Source organism: Neophocaena asiaeorientalis, unplaced genomic scaffold, assembly GCF_003031525.2.
Source record: "Neophocaena asiaeorientalis asiaeorientalis breed wild unplaced genomic scaffold, Neophocaena_asiaeorientalis_V1.1 scaffold113, whole genome shotgun sequence".
Taxonomy (NCBI): domain Eukaryota; kingdom Metazoa; phylum Chordata; class Mammalia; order Artiodactyla; family Phocoenidae; genus Neophocaena; species Neophocaena asiaeorientalis.
The window spans coordinates 3,655,011-3,676,202 of NW_020172316.1; the positions used below are offsets into that span (position 1 = coordinate 3,655,011).

The following is a 21,192-nucleotide window of genomic DNA, read 5'->3' on the forward strand; positions in this document are numbered from 1 at the left end:
AAAATTCTTTGGAATAAAAGTTAGTTGTAGTGCTCTCCCCTCCTTTCATCACCCAAGCTGAGCTCAGTAGCTTTTTCTCTTTTACATGTTTGCATTGCTAATTACAATCAAATCCTAATAGGGATTTTTGGAAATTATTCATTTGGATTTTTCCGAATTCTTCTTCCTTCTCTTTGTATTTGAACGAATCAGTTGATGAGTGAATAAATGGTTCAGCAGTGCAAATCCTGGGACAAAAATGAGTAGATGTTGGGAAGTCTGGGACTGCCTAGAATTTCTATAGTGTCTTAGAGCATAGGATTACTTCCAAGGGATAAAAAGGGACGGGAAGTCCTTCCTTCTGAAGGTTCCAAACTGGGATGGGTTCAAAAGGGTATGAGCCATGTGAGATCCCCAGAATCTGAGTACATTTTTGATTCCTCATGTATCAACCTAGGCTGAAGCAGTACCATAAAATGCATATAAGTAGAATGGTCCACCAAACCTCATAATTTACATTGCCTACCTGTTTAGATTTCAAAAGTCACATTCTTTTTATTGGTAAGTCTCATTGGCATTCAGATCTGTGTAACTAGTACTCCTCCATATCTCATCATTCTGCCCCAGAGACTGTGTTCTTTACCTGGTCCCACACAAAGCCCTTAGGGCCACAGTATAGAGTCCTGAAGATCTTGAAAACTTGTAGCAGGTACATGATTCTCCAAGTTTATTGTATACAGATGATAATTGTATACACTTTCCCCCAGAATCCAGTGTGTGGTTTCCTACACATAAGATCCCTTTGCTATGATTCATCCAGAGGTGTCTCACGTGATGAATGAAAAAATTATGTATTTTACTTCTCCATCTTTTTGCCTCCCAAATGTTGCAGATCCGTCAATGCCTTGGGCTCAGATTCCACTCCTGCCCCGTGTTCCAATTATCTGTTTTCTCCAGAACAAACTACTCTAAACTCAGTGGCTTAAAACAATAATTTATCATTGTTTCTTATGGGTGTCTGTAGTTAGAAGGGTCCCAACTAGAAGGTTCTCATTTGGGGTCTCTTGTGTGATTGTGACCAGCTAGCAACTATGGTCAAAGACATCTGAGGACATCACTGGGCAAGACATCCACAGTGGTTCACTCACATGGCTGGCAGTTGATAATGGCTAATAGCTGGGAGCTCAGCTGGGATTTTAATGAAGAAGTTTCTTCAAATATCACTACCAATTCAATAGAAATATGCATTATATTGGCAGGATCACTAAGTAATTATAGCCTGCTTTGGAGTTAATGCCTACTATGGGGAGGTAAAAATCTCAAAAACCTTCACTGATGCATGACTCTCTTGTGGCCTTCTAGAAGGCTGAATTATATGTGATGTTAACCTTATACCTTTGTTTTCTCTTTTTAAGATGTAAATGTGGCTATCACCCAGTTAAAATATAAATGGGCCCATCGAGCCAAATCAAATGCAGTCATGGCTGAACTTGGTCCTTGGTTGAAATTTACTCACCATTCATTCCAGGAGTCTGATTTGACATTTAAAGGGAGGGAGTAGAACTTAGCAATAATAAGTAGAAACTCAAACTTTCAAAGATATAGCTTCAAAATATTGTAAGCTTTTTTAAAGTAGTGTATAATTTTCTGTTTCTCTTTCTAGCATGTGTGCGTGTGCACACACACTTACACACAAATTATTTTAAAGCTCTGTTGGTTTAATAAGTCTTCATTGTCAGAGCTGTTTCTTGAACTCTGTTTTCATTTGGTTTGATATACATGGCAATTAGTGGGAAGAGCAAAGTGCCTCCTGACAACTGCAAATGCTGTTAACGCTTGAAAAAGTTGCTTTAACATCTTCCTGGTTAGATTTGCTTTTCCTTTCTAAGGCCTTGGAATTAAATCTGATTGTGAGGTGGTTTTCATTTCAAGTGTTTGGCATTTCCTCTTCCCTGAATTCTGTGGCTTTGAAAAGTTAACTGAAAAATGAAATATTTAAGTGTTAGTCTGAAACAGAAACTGTACTAATTAAATTTCCTCAGAACAAAATGGAGTGGAAAAGTAATGCCTACTTTGGTATAAAAAAAATCTCTGCTTTAATTATGAAGTACAACCAGAAGATATATGCCATTTCAGGCTGTTAGGAAACCAGGATTTTGTTTTGAAATACATTTTTGCTTAAGTACCACAAGTGTAAAGGGAACCAAATAAAAGACTCCTAGTTCAGCTTCAGAACCTCTGTTCTGAAGGTGACATTGAACAGATGAGGGATGCTATATTGGTGGGTAAATAGAGAAATGTAAATCTGCAATGTGCATTTACCCTCAGACTTGCAAGGAAGACTTACTTGTTCCAGGATGTAACAAGCCATTCCAACTTCTCTGGAAAACTGGGGAAATCTGGCCCAGCCTGGCATGACTCTTAGAAAGCTAAAGTTGTTAGTAAAGATCATATAGTCACTTTTTGAGATATATAACTTCACTCTACTTTAGCAGGTTTGGTTTAGAAACATTTCTTTTTTTTTTTTTTTAGAAACATTTCTAAATTTATTCATCCTTTACCAAAAAAAGTGTTGGTGGAATCTTCACTTATCCCTTAGTTTGGCCATTACAAAAATAGTCGGGGGGGAGACTGTCAGTGTTGTCCAGGATTGGGAAAATATATTTAAACTAATGAGAAATTTTATGATTGATGATGAAAGGAAAGGCAAAATGAATTTTCAGTTTATTGACTATTTTGTCAAAACTATGTTACATTGCCAGCTTGAGGGTTTTTTGCAAGTTATTTTAATAAGCTTTTCTTTAGATTAAAAAAATGGTAGTAGGAGAGTATTAGTTTTCATACATATGAATGTGTTGGTTCTTTGAAACAAAAAACAAAGCATTACAGAAATATTCATTTAACTGAAACACCTAGGCTTTGATATGGAGAAGACAGGGTCACTTACTTTAGTGTTTTAGTCATCTCCTGCTGTTTCAAGATGGTCTTATCAGCATGACATTTATGGAGCACTCCAGTAGCAGCCCAGCACTGTCAGATAACTAGTGCAGCCTGTCACCTGCAAAATGTTCGCAGGACCATTCCCTGAAAGGGATTGGGATGAAACCATTGTCCTTCAGTTTGTTAATGTCATATTGGGACACTCTCAGGCCTGGGAGTAGGCAGTGCAGAGAGGATGCCAGGACACCCTCTGTCTCCCTCTCTCTCCTTTTGTCACTTAATTAATTTGTAGCCACATGTAGTGCCACGGTGATAAGGGTGTGTGGTAGCTCAATCCATTTGCTAAAGAGCAAATGCTTCACCGAATGCTGCCAAGCCACTTCCAAATGTCTTTTTGAATATGAAATCATCTGAGGGCCTTGGCAAGGGAACACTCGTATTTGAGGGCTCCTGGCACTGTGTTCCCTCTAATACTGAGAGTAGAAGAAAAAGAGATAACTTGAAAACTATTCCTTTGGAACTTGTAGTCCACTGACTACACCCAGAAATAGCCCCTCACACTCTGAAATTACTTAATTTTTCTCCAATCTACAGAAATTTGCCACTATGTCTCTGTTCTGCAAACTACATGGAAATTCTGTTCTTGTAAATGGCTTCCGATACAACAGTGTTTGGAAGAGTGGGAAGAGTGTGGGCTTTCAAGGCAAGCAAACACAGATTTAAAACCCTACTTCCCCACTTCCTAGCTCACTTGCTCTCCATATCTGTTCCCTTGTCACTAAAATGTGGTTAATAATACCAACTACCTTGTAGTACAACAGTGAGGAGTAATGATATCATATGTGTAATCCTAACCTAGTTCCTGAAACATAATAGCTATTAGTAAAAATTATTAGTAATTTATATATTATATATTAACTTATGTGTATTATATGTTAATATTATTATAATATACTCACTTTCCATATTGAGTAAGTTATAGCAAAGTACTTCAGTCTATTCAAAGGGATAAAGAAAAAAAGGTCCAACCCTACCTATCATGTAAGCTAAAGGGGTTGTTAATTACTCCCTTTTAGACACACCGGCATCTAATATGTCAATGTGATTTTCTGACCTAAAATTCTCCCAGGCCTATACATATACACATATACATTCTCTATCATACACACACACACACACACACACACACACACACACAAACACACACACACATTAAATAATTCAGATATGAAAATTACATCCTAAGTCTTAAAGCTTTGTTAGCTTCTCTACCTATCAGTATATTTAGTTAAATTATCTAGAAATTCTGCTTTTGAAATCCTAGAAGAATGTATTCAACATATTACCACCCTGGAATAATGAAGGTTATTGTCATCCATAGAAGGAAGGAATATTGTGATCTGTGGAAAGAACAGAAATTTTGGAATCAGACAGATTTTAGTTTGAATTCCTGCTCTGCCACTTGAGAGCTATGTGACTTTTGGCAGGTTGATTCAATTCTTTAGGATTCAGCTGTGTTATTTGCCAAATAAGATTTAAAACATTTACCTAGTAAATGGTAAATAGGGTGATTATAAAAATTAAATGAAACCATCTACCTAAAAAGTCCAGTTAATGTTAGTTCTTTCTCCTTTCTTTCCATCAACATTGTACATGCTATTAATGGAAGTCAATGCCTCTCTCTGGTATAATTTGAGGACTGCGCTTTTTACAGCAAGTCTACCTGAGCAGTTCTCTAGGCAAACTGCAGTTTAGATGAAGCACAATGTCTACACTGCTCATGACTCTTCATTTTAACCCTTTATTTCTGCCCATTAAGAATCAGAAGAACTTAGGTTATGTACTGACCACTGTTCTAGTTGGGAAGAATGATATGATTCAGACTTATTCTCTCTGACTTGTCATCATGAGTAATTTACAAAATTCATGAATTTAAGCAACCATTTTCTGAGTTAGAATTCTCATTCAACACCAGTGTAAAATGAATTGTCAACTAAGGACATAAAAATCAGCCCCCAATTCTACTTTCACTAATATGAAATAGATGTATTTTTCAATTAAGTGTGAATGTTCAATGTTTCTCTCTTCCCAAACTAGTTTATAATGTAAACTTAATTGTTAAGACTATACTGTGGCAATAAGTAAGATGAATTGATGAAGGAAGTACTATTTATAGGAGGCAGGGATTAATGAGACTAAAAACAGGAAACATGTATAATCAATTTTGAAAGTTAGAAAGATAATAATTTTAAATACTTATGAGATAATCTATAATTAAAATTCAGCTCTTATTTCCTAATTTAATTATTTTTACAATTGCGCTTCATATTCTATATTATCGTAGTAGATATAGAATATTGCTTTTTAAAAATCACAGGTAAGTCTGTAAATCTTAAATATAACTAATAGGAAATACTTAAGAAAATAGGTGATTTTTTTTCTAATAACAATTTTCTTTATTAAAACAATGGATTTCTGGGGTTACAAAATCTGGTTTAACTTCAATTGCTATTCAGTTCATGGTGTTTAATTCCACAGTCTCAGTGGAGACATTGGAGGCTCAGTCCCAGTTCAGCCTCTAATATAGACCTTTAATGAGGTAATTTCCTTCCTTTTAATGACTCACAATTAAATGCACCTATAAACACAGTGCAGCTAGTTATATCAACTCTCCTTAGTTCTAAAAATTATTTCTGCTTCAGTCATCCAACTGTAAGACATTTATTCTTGAATTGCAATCACTAAAGATATGTTAGCTCATTATTATTTTCCAGATTCAATACCTTAAACAATGTATTTAAAGTAATAAGTTCAGTAAAATGCCATTTATTCTGTATTTTACTGTATATTAAGACTTGTAATAGGCACAGCACATACATCAACTTTAAATTTCTTTTAAAGTCCACAGGGGAATGATCACTAATTTTATTTTCATGGAAACTGTGCCTGAGAGGGTAAATAGCTTATTTGCCTGAGGATTAACAAGGCTTAAAATCAGGATTCTCTGATTCCACAGTCTCTTTCCACTATTCCCAATTAACTCCTCCAAGTGCAAAACTAGTGAAATTCAATTCAACAGACAAATGCCAAGTTCCTACTATGTGCCAAATACCATGATGGGTTATATGAAAGGAGCAAAGATGAATAAGACTGTGCCTTTAACAATCATGAGACTCAACAGTGTCACCTCCACTGTTAGACCCATGGACCTACAGTGGCTTCCTGTTGCCTTTTATTCAAAATCTTAATTCATCAGCTCTAATCAAGGTAGCTTATCAATTCTTTCCCATACTCCATCTTCAATCTCACTTCACTTGACTCTCCAACACAATTATACTATTAGCAATTCAATTACCGTACAGGCCTCTATAGTATCATTCCATATTTACTCTTTCTATTTAGAATCTCTCTGTTTCCAACCTTGCATTTAGCTACCAATCTTTGTCCATCCTTCTTCCAAGATCCACTGCCACCAAATAGGTGTCCTAACTGCCCTTCTATTCTGTGAGTTTTCATCAAGTATGCATGTACTTTATATTCTGCTGCTGCTTTGTGCAAGGTTTTTGTTTCAAGTATATGGCATAAAACCACTAAGAGCAAGTTCCACATCACTTTGGATCCTCTATTCTTACCATCAAGTACCACCTACTTATAGCGCTCTCCAATGGAACTTCCTGTGGTGATGCAAATATTTTGTATCTGTACTGTTCTATAAGATAACCACTTACCACTATTGAGCAGTTGAAATGTGGCTACTGCAACTGAAAAAGTGAACTTAATTTTACTTAATTTTATTTATTTTTAAATAGTCATATGTGATTATCATATTGAACAATGCAGTTAAAGTGTTATGCAAAATGTGAGTAATGAATAAACTATCAAATTACCTAAATGGACTTATAACAGTAGAGGAATTTTATTAAAACCATCCAATTGATAACAACAACAACAAAATCAATGTATATGAAGCAGTGCTCTGGATTTTACGTGAAAGCATTTATTCTTTCATTGCTATTCAGTTTAATTGTATAGTCAAAGAATATATGTATCATGAAGAACAAACTTGATAAATTCTTGGAATCTCTTCTAAATCTCTAAATATAAAAACTAAGTTCAGTTTCTCTGATGACCAAAGTGAGTATTTTCAACTCACAGGTGGAAAATTTTCTAATAGTAGGGTCTTCTACAAAAGTTGTGCTAAAAGACATTTTAGTGTTGTATGAGTTATATGTTAAAAATCACTAAACTGAAATGATTTCGTGAGATCCCAAATTGGTAAGGCTGTAAATTCAAAATCCATTTAGAGTTCACCTTTTAAATCATAGAAAATTACTTCTTTTCTAATTAACAAGGAAAATTATAATGTCTGAATTTTTAACTTAACAAGCCATGAAACAATCATCAGCCTCATGAAGAATCCATTATGCACAATTAATGGAGGTAAAATAGGGGAAAATTATTTAAAATTCATATAACAGTTTTATATATTGATTTATACTGTGTGCAATGAAAATATTTATTTTTTAGAAAGACAGCATTGACTCTGCTTTTTGATATGATGGAATCTTTGTTTAATTTAATAGCACTGGCTCACTGAACTGGAAATTTTAGCAATGGTCTTTGCTGCTGCCATTCATGATTATGAGCATACGGGAACTACAAACAATTTTCATATTCAGACAAGGTAAGTTAGATAAAGGATTAACTTTTCTAAGTTAAAACTTGAAATGTATTTTTCTGAATATTACTTATTTTTAAGAGGATTTCAAAATAATAATGAAGATGTCTAATAAGAATGGATTTTAGCAAAATGCCTTAAGCTTGAAACACCTCAATCAGCAATTCTTATTTATCAAGAATCTTGTATTTTGGTGACATATTTAGCAATTTAAAGAACATAAAAATGTATAAGATAATTTTTCTTTGCCTAGAACTTGCACTAAACTGTCACACAAGTCAGACATTTATTCACGGGGACAAATCTTACCATATTATTGTTCACGGCATCAGTCTGGTGTCATTATATATTTGAAAGTAATGAAGTTCCGCTTCTGAAAAAAAATCTAAAGATCAAATAAATCTTATTTCCAGGTTAGCATGCAATATTAAATTTAAACTAATTAGAAAATTGGATTTTTAATTATGGTGATAATGGCAATTATTAGAATCAAAATACCAGAGTAGAGGTGCATTAGTCTGTTATGAATGTTACATAATACTACAGATTGGGTGGTTTAAATAACAGATATCTTCTCACAGTTCTGAAGACTGGACATGCAAGATCAAAGTGTTAGCAAGTTTGGTTTCTTCTGAGGTCTCTCCCCTTGGCTTGCAGATGGCTGACTTCTTGCTGTGTCCTCACATGACCTTTTTTCTGTGCTTGAACATACGTCAGGGTCTCTTCCTCTTCTTATAAGACATCAGTCATATTGGATTAGGGCCCACCCTTTGACCTCTTTTAACATTAATTATCTCTTTAAAGGCCTTATCTCCAAATACGTCACATTCTAAGGTACTGGGGTTAGGACCATAAACATATAAATTTGGGGGAACACGATTCAGTCCATAATAGAAAGGGGCTCTAACCTCTTTTTGGCTGAAAAGAGATTTCAGTACCTGGGAAACAGAATTTGGTTTAAGACCCATCAGGATCCAATTCACTTGTTTACATAGGATCCTGAATTTCTATGTCTTTCACTAGTCAGAGATGCTTAAGATGGAGATGTAAGTCGAGAGACTGGTTTCTTTCTGGAACTACTGTAGTGCTCTCTATTCTTGTTGAGGGAAGACTAAACCCAGTTATTTTTTGTTTGTTCATTTTTTTAAATTAATAGACTTTATTCCTTAGAGTAGATTTAGGTTTACATAAAAATTGAACAGAAAGTAGAGTTTCCACATACTCCTTCCCCAACCCCACATTTTCCCCTAGTGTTAACATCTTACATCAGGTGTGGTACATTTGTTACAATCGATGAACCAATATTGATACATTATTATTAGCTAAAATCTATAGCCTGCATTTTGGTTTACTGTTTGTGTTATACATTTTATGGGCTTTACAAATGTATAATGCCATGTATCCACCATTATAGTATCATCCACAATAGTTTTACTGCCCTAAAAAGTCTCCTGAGCTTCATCTTTTCATTCCTCCTTCCCTCCTTCCCCCTTTACCCATGGCAATCACTGATCTTAAGATCTCTAGTTTTGCCTTTTCCAAAATGTCATGTATTCGAAATCATGCAGTATGAAGCCTTTTCAAACTGGCTTCTTCCACTTAACAATATGCATTTAAGGTTCCTCTATGTCCTTTCATGACTTGTTAGCTCATTTCTTTTTACTGCTGAATAATATTCCATTGCATGGATGTACCAGAGTTCACGTATTCTACTATTGAAGGATGTCTTGGTTTCCTCCAAATTTTGGCATTTATGAAAAAGCTGCCATAAATGTTCATGTGCAGGTTTTTGTGTGGTCTGTTCATTTGTATTTTAAGAGCAATATTTCTAAAAACTGATTTTCCAGCTATAGGAATTTGTTGTTTTGATGTGGAGAGCATGGAACATTTTATTAAAATACTGAACATTTTAGGGCTTCCTTGGTGGCGCAGTGGTTGAGGGTCCGCCTGCCGATGCAGGGGATGCAGGTTCGTGCCCCGGTCCAGGAGAATCCCACATGCCGTGGAGCAGCTGGGCCCATGAGCCATGGCCGCTGAGACTGCGCGTCTGGAGCCTGTGCTCCGCAACTGGAGAGGCCGCATTAGTGAGAGGCCCACGTACCGCCAAAAATAATAATAATAATAAAATAAAATACAGAACATTTTAGAGCTTCAAGGGATCCTACAGTGACTGAGGTCCACATTATAGATCATATGGTCTAAGCCTCACAGTCTAAGAAAAGAAAACAAAGATCTTAGTAGGTGAAATTACCTAACTATATGCACATAGTCAGCTGGTGGCAATAGCAGGGTTGAGAAGCTGAGATGAGGGACACTTACTCTCAATCCAGTCTATTTACATAACTCTGCTCCCATGGGCAGAGACAGACATGTAACAGTAAATCTTTTACAGCCTTAAATGGATGGACTTGAAAATTATGGCTCCTTGACAGAGACAGAAGGAGAGTTGAAATTCAAACAACGAAATGTTGGGGAAAGCATTCTGTCTATCCCTAGAGGCTCCCACATTGACAGAGCATAAAGTGAAAAGGAAGATCTTGAAGTCTGGTTGTACAGCAGGGGTGTTATTAACCTACACTTTTGTAGAGTATAGAGATATCCTGTTTTCATTTGTGTTAAACATCAAAGGAAAGGTAAACTATGCAGATCATTTTTGCTTAGCAAAGGCTCTTCTATATCTACCAAATTCATAATAAGTGGGATTTTAATTAAAGACAGCTCATTACTGAGCCGGGCCCAGTGTAGGACCACAGTTTTAGGAATTGGAGAAAGGAGCAAGTGATTTGCTTCCAATAAATATTTCTTGCTCTTTCTATTTTGAAAAGTAAAGGCAATGGACTGACCTCCAGCAGCAATATTAAATTATCACTTCTAGATTTCTCCTTTTGCCATTGATTTACAACTGGATGAAGAGTCCTAATCTACTTATCCTTTAGACTGCAGAGAAGGAAAAGGAGATGGAGAAAAGGAGGAGGAGAAAGAGCAGAGAGAGGAGGAGGATGAAGAAGAACACACTTTTTACCATTTTATATTAAGAAGCTCTGTATAAACACTGGGGAAGGTCTATTATTTTACTTATTTTCTTATATATTGTCTATCAGGATCAATTATTTAATAGATTAATTCTACAAGAACTTGAACATTTTATGAACAAAAAAGTTGTAATGATCACAAATGCAACAATATGATGTGCTTTTTGAAATTATTGGCTTCACATTTTGTCCAAGTATATATTGGTTTTATGTTACTGATTTCAATAATTCTATCGTATTTTATATTATTCATTGTTACTTGGATTTAGAGTTGCTTTTCTAATATGGAAACCTACTTACTGGATAATGAAAAATGACTTAAAAATAATTTAAAACATAGTGCAAGGCTAGATTTGAGTTCAATACAGACATTATAATTCATACAATCCTTGAAAGTGTAAATAAATAGAAATAATTTCCTCTTTGTGAAAAGAAAATGCCAAGCTACATGTAACCATGGACACTGGGTATTGCTTAGAATCTTGTTCTTTCCATAGCAGTCAAAGATTATCTCAAGCATTAAGACCATTCTGTATTCTCAGCGTCCTTTTGGATTTATGAGACAAAATCACACATAATTTGCTACAATTAAATCTGGTTAAAAAACACATCTTTGCTTGTTGCTGAGAGAAAGAAATAGTGATACTTAGATCCACATCATGCAATAACCCTGGCAAAACTGCCATGGCTAGATTTGAGATTGTATGATACAAAATATGTGATTTGCAAATCACAGTTTTCCCCATGATCTCAGCAAATTTCTGGAGATACTTAGACAAGATCTATTTAATTTTCTCTCGAACAAGGATTGCATGTATGCTCTCCTAGTTCAGTTTTCTGTGTATCGAGCTATGATTATTGCTAATAAAATTTTTAGGCCAAGGCTGGGATGATTAAAAGAAAGTCTATTTTGGGGTTATATGCTATTAGCTAACTACATATGTTATTCTACTTTTATGATAGTGCTAGGAACAAAAGAGGAAGTAATTATTCCACTGCCTGATAGGTCATTTCCCCTATATTGGATTAATAATCAAGCTTGGTTTATCCACCAGACTATTAGATACAGATCTCAAATAGGTTGCTTGCTACAGAAGCCAGATTTCTTAGTTCTTTCTTTTATTTGTCATTGTCTACTCTTTGGTAAACTTTCAGTGCTAAGGTCAGTGCTAGATCACTACCCACTGAAAAGCCTGAAATAGTCTTAGTGAGACATTTTTAGTGCTGACAGAATATGTGTCTACAGGAGAAAGGAAAGGTGAGAGGAGTGTGTTGTGTGTTGGTGTAAGTGGTAGCAAAATTGTTACAGGTTTCACCTTGACTTTCCTTTGGTGCTATTTTTACTGCCTACCTACAAGTTGTCAACTTATTTGCATGGGACACTGCACTGAACATAGTAGCTCTGCTTCCATTCCACACTTGCAAAATGATCTGGCAACTTAAGGGGATAGAGGAAGAAGAAGCAAGGGCTCAATTATACAGATTTGGGAACACTTGGAATATTTCACACTTTATGCTAGAATACCAATTTCAATAGTGCAACTTAAGTACTTTGATGATCAAACGATATAAAAATACAAACAGGCAAGAAATAAAAGCCTTCCCTTAATGAATTCATCATTTTAAAATATAATGCCCATTATAAATTGGTGGTGAAACATACATTTTAAGTTTTGCTTTACAAAATGGTTTTCCCAGTTTAACGGTAGAGGACCTATAATACTCAAATCGAATTACAGCATTATAAGAGAAAAAAATAGAATCATAAATAGACCAAATGATTTTTAACATCCCCTCTGCCTTCTACCCAAAGTAAATTTAGTCCAAGGAGTAAGGATGGTAATCAACTATATAGAATAGGTACAAAAGGGTTGGTTCATTCAGTGATTAAATGAGGATGTTAGGTGATTTTTTTCTCTCTCTCTTTGTCATATCTAGATCTTGCAGTCATCTGGATTGCAAATTGAAAGGAAAAGGCATAAATACATTTAAATTATGATAATACAAGGAGACTAGGCACATGACCAAGTAAAATTTATGCCTAGGTTTGACATTAAAAATTCAATTGAGGTAACCCATCATATCAATAGGCTAAAGAAAAAAACACACAATCATATCAAGGCTAAAGAAAAAAACACACAATCATATCAAGATGCAGAAAAAGCACTTACCGTAATCCAATAGCTATTCACGATAAAAATATTCAGTAAATTAGGAATAGAGGGAAACTTCCTCAACCTGACAAAGAATATCACAAAAAACCTACAGTTAACATCATACTTAACAGTGAGAAACTCAAAGCTTTCCCACTAAGATCAGGAATAAGGCAAAGATGTCCCCACCTCTCTACTGCTTTTCAATATCATATTATACAGGTTGGGAAGGAAGACAAAACTGTCTTTGTTCATAGATGACATAATGGTCTATGTAGAAAATCCAAAAACTCAACCAAAATACTTCTAGAACTAATAAGCAATTATAACAAATTTTCATGATGCAAGTTTAATACACAAAACTCAGTCACCCTCATATATACTGGCAATGAACAAGTGGAATTTGAAGTCAAAATTTAATTTAAAAAATTTAAAACTAAAATTCAATAATGTAAAATATCATTTACATTAGCATCCAAAAATTGAAATATTTGGGTATAAATCTAACAAAATGTACAAGATGTATATAAGGCAAACTACAAAACTCTGATGAAAGAATTCAAAGAAGAACTACATAAATGAAGAGATATTCCATGTTCATGGATAGGAAAACTCAATATTGTCAAGAAGTCAGTTCTTCTCAACTTGATCTATAGACTTAATGCAATCCCAATAAAAATACCAGCAAGTTATTTTGTGTATATCAGCAAGCAGATTTAATGTTTATATGGAGAGGCAAAAAGACCCAGAACAGCCAACTCAACATTGAAGGAGAGAACAAAGCTGGAGAATTGACACAATCCAACTTCTAGACTTACTATAAGTCTACAGTAAACAAGACAGTATGGTAATGGCAAAAGAACAGACAAATAGGTCAATGGGGCAGAATAGAGAGCTCAGGAATGCACTTACATAAATACATTCAACTGATCTTTAACAAATGAGCAAATGCCATACAATGGAGCAAAGATAGTCTCTTCAACAAATGGTGCTGGAACAACTAGACATCCACATGCAAAAAAATGAATCTGGACACAAACCTTACATTCTTCATAAAAATTAACTCAAAATGTATGATATGGCTTCCCTGGTGGCGCAGTGGTTGAGTCCACCTGCCGATGCAGGGGACACGGGTTCGTGCCCCGGTCTGGGAAGATCCCACATGCCACGGAGCGGGTGGGCCCGTGAGCCATGGCCGCTGAGCCTGCGCGTCCGGAGCCTGTGCTCCGCAGTGGGAGAGGCCACAACAGTGAGAGGCCCGCGTACTGCAAAAAAAAAAAAAAAAAGTATGATAGACCTAAATGTAAAATGCAAAACTCTAAAACTTCTAGAAGGTAACATAGGAGAAAATCTAGATGATCTTAGGCGTGGCAATGACTTTTTCAATACAACACCAAGGCACAATTCTTGAAAGAAATAACTGATAAACTGGACCTCATTAAAACTAAAAAATTATGCTTTATGAAAGGAATATCAAGAGAATTACAAGATAACCAAAGAGTAGGAGAAAATATTTGCAAAAGATACATCTGATAAAGGACTATTGTGCAAAATATATAAAGAAGCCTTAACACTCAACAATAAGAAAATAAAGAACCTGATTTAAAAATGGTCCTTAACAGATACCTCACCAAAGATACACAGATGGCAAATTAGCTTATGCAAAGATGCTCCATATTATATGTCATCAGGGAAATGCAAATTAAATGAGCTATCACTACACATCTTTTAGAAAGGCCAAAATCCAGAACATTGAGAACACCAAACACTAGTAAGGATGTAGATCAACAGGAACTCTCATGCATTTCTGATGAGAATGCAAAATGGTACAGCCGCATTGGAAGACAGTTTGGTGGTTTCTTAAAAAACTAAGCATGCTCTTACCATGTGAGCCAGCAGTCACTCTCCTTGGTATTTACCCAACAGAGCTGAAAACTTATGTCCACACAAAAACCTGCACAGAGGTGTTTATAGCAGCTTTATTCATAATTGCCAAAACTTAAAAGCAACCAAGATGTCATTCAGTAGGTGAGTGGATAAATAAACTGTGATACATCCAGATAATGTAATATTATTTAGTGCTCAAAAGAATTGAGCTATCAAGCCATGAAAAGATATAAAGGTAGCTCACGTGCATACTAAAAGGTTCAAGAATTCAATCTGAAAAGGCTACGTACTGTATGAGTCCAACCATATGACATTCTGGAAATGGCAAAACTGTGAAAACAATAAAAAGATCAGGAGTTGCCAAGGGTTCAGGGGATGGGAAGGGAAGGATGAATTGGCAGATCACAAAAGATTTCTAGGGCAGTGAAAATACTCTGTATGATGCAACAATGGTAGATGTATGTCGTTATACATTTGTCCAAACCCATAGAATGTACACCACTAAGAGTAAACCCTTTATGTAAACTATGGACTCTGGGTGATAGTGATGTTCAATGTAGATTCATCAATTTCAACAAGTGTACCACTGTGATTGGGGATGTTAATAATGCGGGAGGCTGTGCATGTGTGGGGACCAGGGGGTATATGGTGAATCTCTGTACTTTCTGCTCAATTTTGTTATGAACCTAAAACTGCTCTAAAAAATAAATCTATTTTTAAAAAAATTATCATACAGTAAAAAACAAAAAGAAAGGAAACTAAGTACTTCCATAAGTCTAGGTGTTTAATTATAGGATTTTTACGGATGATATTTTGTCTTGTGACTTGAGTAGTTTTCGAAGACGCTCATGAGGTCTAAAGAAATCCTCTACTTGGCATTTTGTTTTTAATTCTTAGGTCAGATGTTGCCATTTTGTATAATGATCGCTCCGTCCTTGAAAATCACCATGTGAGTGCAGCTTATCGGCTTATGCAAGAAGAAGAAATGAATGTCCTGGTAAATTTATCCAAAGATGACTGGAGGTGAGTTTCAGAGGAAACCTAGAGGAAATGTAATTTTAGGGAAAATGTTAAGTGATGTAAACTGAAGAAAACAGATGAAAGTCAATCCTTTACTCACAAAACAAACTCAGTTCCCTTTGACTGGATGATTCTGAGAATGATTAGTGCCTAGAAGACTCAGGAGCCAGGCTCTGTTACATGGAGCTGAACTATTTCAAGGCCAATTCAACATCTATATGCATCATAGCCAATCCATAAGATTATGTGCCACATAAGAAAAACCTTAAAATCCATAACTACATACTCCTGGGAATGGAGCTCTGCTCAGCTGTACCAATATGTGGTCCTACATGAATTCAGAATTTTAGCATCACACTGATCCCTTCATATATTACTTTTCTATATGTGTTTAGCTTTTCTAAAAATCAAAGAACTCACTATTTGGGGAAAAAGTTATGAATATAACATACTAAAATGACCTAGATGCAAAGGGTAATCTTACATGTTTCTCCAAGGCATCTGTCTTCTTAAAAAGAAAAAAAAAAATTACGTGAAATGGTATTGCTTATTGCCATGCAGGGAAAAATAACAAGATGCACCCCTACTGCTCAGCATAACATTCCCTCCTTTCTTCTTGATCCTCAGGTCATCATCATCCCCTTCATTTGACTATAGGCTTGCCAGATGTAACAAATAAAAATAAAGGACATCCAGTTAAATATAAATTTCAGATAAACATAGACATTTTTTAGTGTAAGTATATTCCTAATTTTCTGTGGGACCTACTTACATTAAAAAAAAAAAAAAGAAAGCCTTTATCTTTAACTAAGATCTTGTTAAAAGTCAGTTAATGGGCTGAAAAAATTCCTATTCAAATTCAAATATCAAAGTGTTGTTTAGGTTTGTTTCTGTTTTTGTTTTTTTCTTTAAATCAAGGTGAAAAGAAATGTCCAAAGAAGTAACCTGGAATTAAGATCTGCCTTAAAATAAATAAATAAAAGTTTAATTCAGGGTTTAAAACAAGCCCTAATTTCCCATGGTTACTTCTCCAAATATTAAAACTTCCTGGATTTTCAAGGCTGGAAAAAATATGGGCTCACTTTTGCAACTGTAGAAAAAGCTCTGAAGTCAGGGGAAGGAGGCATTCTGTTTTGGGAACCCAATTCAGGCCTCTCATTTTATGCCACAGGAAACAATAGCACAGTTGGGTCACCAACCTAGGAAGGCCAGGATCTAATTGTGAAGCCACCACTGCTGGGTATGGGGAAAACAGAAGGGCAAAGGTAGAAGCAGGGACACAAGTGCAGAGGTGTTTCCTAAGGTCCAAGAGATTGACTGTTTATATGTAGAGTATTAATTTATTTCTTCATCAGTGATTATCATTCCCAGAGGTAACATTTGTATTATTAATTTTATTCTTTGAATTAACGTTTTTCTTCTCAAAGTTATTCTGTTGCTATTTCAGTGTGATTTTTTTCTATTACACTTTGTTCTTTAACATCTGTATTATTTATTCTCATAATTTACTCCTCTAATATTTTATATTTTTGTACAGTAGCTAAGAATTTACTGTACAAAACATCCTAATTGAGTGTTTTTATAGAATTTTTCTTTTCAGCCGCTCCACAAGGCTTGCAGGATCTTAGTTCCCCACCCGGGGATAGAACCCGTGGCCCCAGCAGTGAGAGCACCAAGTCCTAACCACTGGACTGCCAGGGAATTCCCAAATTTTTTTAACACATACTATAATATCACATGATTTATGATTTGATTTATCATATGATTTAACACTGTTTCCAAAAAGCTGTAAAAGATTTATTTAATAGTATAAACTTGATACTATTTTACCAAGAATTAAAATATGGATAGTGGGACTTACCTGGTGGCTTAGTGATTAAGATTCCGCCTGCCAATTCAGGAGACAGGGGTTCAAGCCCAGGTCTGGGAAGATCCCACATGCGGTGGAACAACTAAGCCCGTGTGCCACAACTACTGAGCCCACGTGCCGCAACTACTGAAGCCTGCGCATCTAGAGCCCATGCTCCACAACAAGAAAAGCCACGGCAATGAGAAGCCTGCACACTGCAACGAAGAGTAACCCCCGCTCACTGCAACTAGAGAAAGCCCACACGCAGCGACGAAGACCCAACACAGCCAAAAATAAATAAATAAATAAATAAATAAATTTAATAAATAAAATAAAATATGGGTAGCTAGCTTTTTAAGGGTTTGTAGGTTTTCTGTTTGCAAATCTATTTTTTAAAGTAACTTTAGTAACTATAAATGCAGTAATTTTAAAATTTTGGCAAGAAAAATGTATAAATAAAGTAACATTTCCTTTGTGCACTAGTTTGCCTATTGATATTAGTTGATTATTGACAATATCTAACATTTATTGATTACTGTTAAAAAACAAAGTTCAACTGAGTATATTTTAAAAATCTTATTGGCTTTATTCAACCCAATTCATGAATTGGGCAGCATCCCATCTAGCAAATGAAAAGGAGCTCCAAATAACTGTACAAAATGGCAGATTTTATAAGCAGAAAGAGGAAGACAAGGAAGTTATTCTATCAAGAAGCTGATTATTTCAGGCAAATTCACCTTCCTTTGGGGGATGACAGGGGATTACCTCACTAGTGCTGACCAGGTAATTCCACATTGATTGGTTTAAGTTTCCAATCCTGGGGGAGGTATTAAGTCTTGTTTGGTGATGTGGGCTTAGCACAAGGACTCCATTTTGGGTCTGTTGTCTCTTTTTTAACATCACATCTGCAAAGTACAAAGTATTTATTAAATTTTATAGATTTCATAAAACTTTTGTCTCATTTTTCCTAGTTAACATGAATATTTTGGTACAGTTGGTATTGTAACATGGGTATCTCGTAATTTAGAAGAAAAAATGTAATTGAGAATAAGTATTAACTATCTTTGATAGCTTCCATTCCCTTAATATTTGGGTAAAAGAATTCTAAGCAAGCTATACAATATCATGAACAGTAATCAGAGTATTGTTTTCTCATTGCTCCTATCTAAAAATCCAACTGAATTGAGCACCCATAATTTTCAGCAAGAATCTCCAATATGTGGTTGTTCTTAAAAACAAATCATTCAATCATACCATCTTTAGGTAAAATATCTTTGACACAAGATCATAATTCAAGTTTAGCATACACCTGTAATTTAGCTTATTCTACTGGCCACAGAATGAAATAAAATATCATTTCCAGTATAAGTGACTTTTTTACCTATCTGTACTGAGCAAGCAATGAATTGTAGAACATGCAAGCCTTTACTGGCATTACTCATCTCCTGCTTACCGTGAGAATGAGTTATTCATTCATAGGCTTTGTGATATGTTCACCGTATTTGCAGTGTCTTGGTTAAAATTTTAACAGTACCAGTAGCTCTGTCTATGATATGTAGGATCGAGGTCCCCAGGGCTTAAACAGAGAATTCCCGCTCACTTATAGCCTTGGTTTCTCTGGAGTCCTCATGATGGAAGCTTGGTACAGTGGAGTGATCCAAGTGTCAGCTTTGCTAGTGAGAACTCTTGGGGGTGAATCTTATCTCTGCTATGTACTAGCTGTGTGACTCAGCAAACAACTCAATCCCCTCTGGTGGGAAATAATAGTACCCCCTCACATAAAAGCACCTAGAACACTGCCTTGATTGAATAAATACTGAATAAATGGTGGTGGTTTTCTTAATTACAAATTCTGCCTTTAGAACTCTTTAAAATTAGTTAGGATTCTTTCTGATATTATTATTTCTAAAAATAATATTTAGAAATTATGAGTGGGGGAGGGATGTAGGTGTGGGAGGGAAGGCATCCAGTTCTTTAAAAGGAGATGTTGCATCATTCACAAATCACTCTCCTGGCAACATCCTAAAGCCAAACTTTCGTAAGCTCTTTTATATTTAAAATGTAGCATCTTTTGTGCTCATACCATTAGAAAAAATAAAATGTAATTCGCAATATTAAGGAAATATTTCACTTGAGAACAAAAAGGGGCCAAACAAACCTTTCTGCTTTTGATGACTCCACAGGGATCTTCGGAACCTAGTGATTGAAATGGTTTTGTCTACAGACATGTCGGGTCACTTCCAGCAAATTAAAAATATAAGAAACAGTTTGCAGCAGCCTGAAGGGTAGGTGTTTTTTTTTTTTTTTTTTTCGTGTTAAAGGTATATGGGCTTGGACTCAGAGGAGACTGTAATTGGTTACTTTGTTCTGATAATTTGAGCATGTCCTTGTTTTGACAGGCTTGACAAAGCCAAAACCATGTCCCTGATCCTCCATGCAGCAGACATCAGTCACCCAGCCAAATCCTGGCAGCTGCACCACAGATGGACCATGGCCCTGATGGAGGAGTTTTTCCTACAGGTGCCTCTTTCATGTTCTGTGTCTATGCAAATGTTTTTGGAAATAGTGACTGTGCATATCGACGTACATCTTCTCTGTAAAGAATCCAGACCTTGTGACTTGCTGTTACCAACTTGGCCACAACACATTCTTGGGACTTCAGGCAGAATTTATTAATCTTTCAAATAAATGTATTAAATAATCCTATGCAGTATAATACATGTTTTAAAGAGGGTCAAGTCTTGGATCTCAGATGCCAATCTCAAGAGAGAAAGAAATTAACAAATGAGTCGCTATCTGCTGTTAAAAGGTAAAATGCTAGGGTTAGGTTTAGGGTTAGGGTTTGCAGAGGCAGCAAATAGCTTTCACCATAAAAAGAGAAAGGGAGGATTTATAACACTTCTGCATACATCTTGCTGGTTAGAATTTAGTTATACATGCATAGTTGCAAGGATGGCTGAGAAATATAGCTTTTAGCTGGGTGAACATGTACCTAACTGCAAAAATCTATTGTTATGTGAAAAAGCAAGCCTGGATATTGTTGACAAAAAATTAATCAATAGCCAATCTAAGAAAGAAGTGGAAAATTTTATTTGAGCCAAACTAAAGATTATAACCTGGGAGACAGTCTCTCAGAGAGTTCTGAGAACTGTTCTGAAGAGCGAAAGGGGGAGGCCAGTATATACGTGATTTCGGCAAAAGGGGCGCGTGCGATCAAGTACACGTCTCAGTAGAAGGTTGCTGCTAGTCACAAGGAACAGACATTTTAGTTAATGGTTTTAGTGCTTTTCTAAGTATGGGAAGATGCAAGAATCCAAGTTCACAAGAAATTCCTCCTGAAAATATCTAACTATCTGAAGGCCAGTTCTGTCAGTTTCCCCCCAGCACAAAGCACCACATCCTGATCTTCACCCTGAATTCCTTTCAGGGTGTATTGTAAGTCAGCAGCTTCAGTGCCTGATGACTTGATTATCGTAGGACTGGATGGCGGGCAACATTCTTTATTTTACAATCTCTCACCTTTAGGTCTTAATTTCGACCAAGATTTGGGAGGCATTTCATGACCAATTTGTTCCATGGCGCTAGGAATACTCATTCCCAGGTTGGGCAAGAATTTCGTTGTTAGGCCACTCAATGTACTATTACTGGACTAAA

The 21,192-nt window shown here is 35.7% G+C and overlaps 1 protein-coding gene across 2 annotated transcripts in view; it reads left to right on the top strand.

Annotated features, from left to right (window-relative positions):
* The window catches only part of PDE1A (phosphodiesterase 1A), a 249,836-nt gene that overhangs the window by 168,403 nt on the left and 60,241 nt on the right, over window positions 1–21,192 (top strand). For both annotated transcript variants that reach the window (XM_024766769.1, XM_024766778.1), the window contains exons 7-10: window positions 7,503–7,603; window positions 15,567–15,692; window positions 19,722–19,823; window positions 19,938–20,058. In XM_024766769.1, the coding sequence (XP_024622537.1) occupies window positions 7,503–7,603; window positions 15,567–15,692; window positions 19,722–19,823; window positions 19,938–20,058 (450 nt within the window). The remainder of the gene's footprint in view (window positions 1–7,502; window positions 7,604–15,566; window positions 15,693–19,721; window positions 19,824–19,937; window positions 20,059–21,192) is intronic.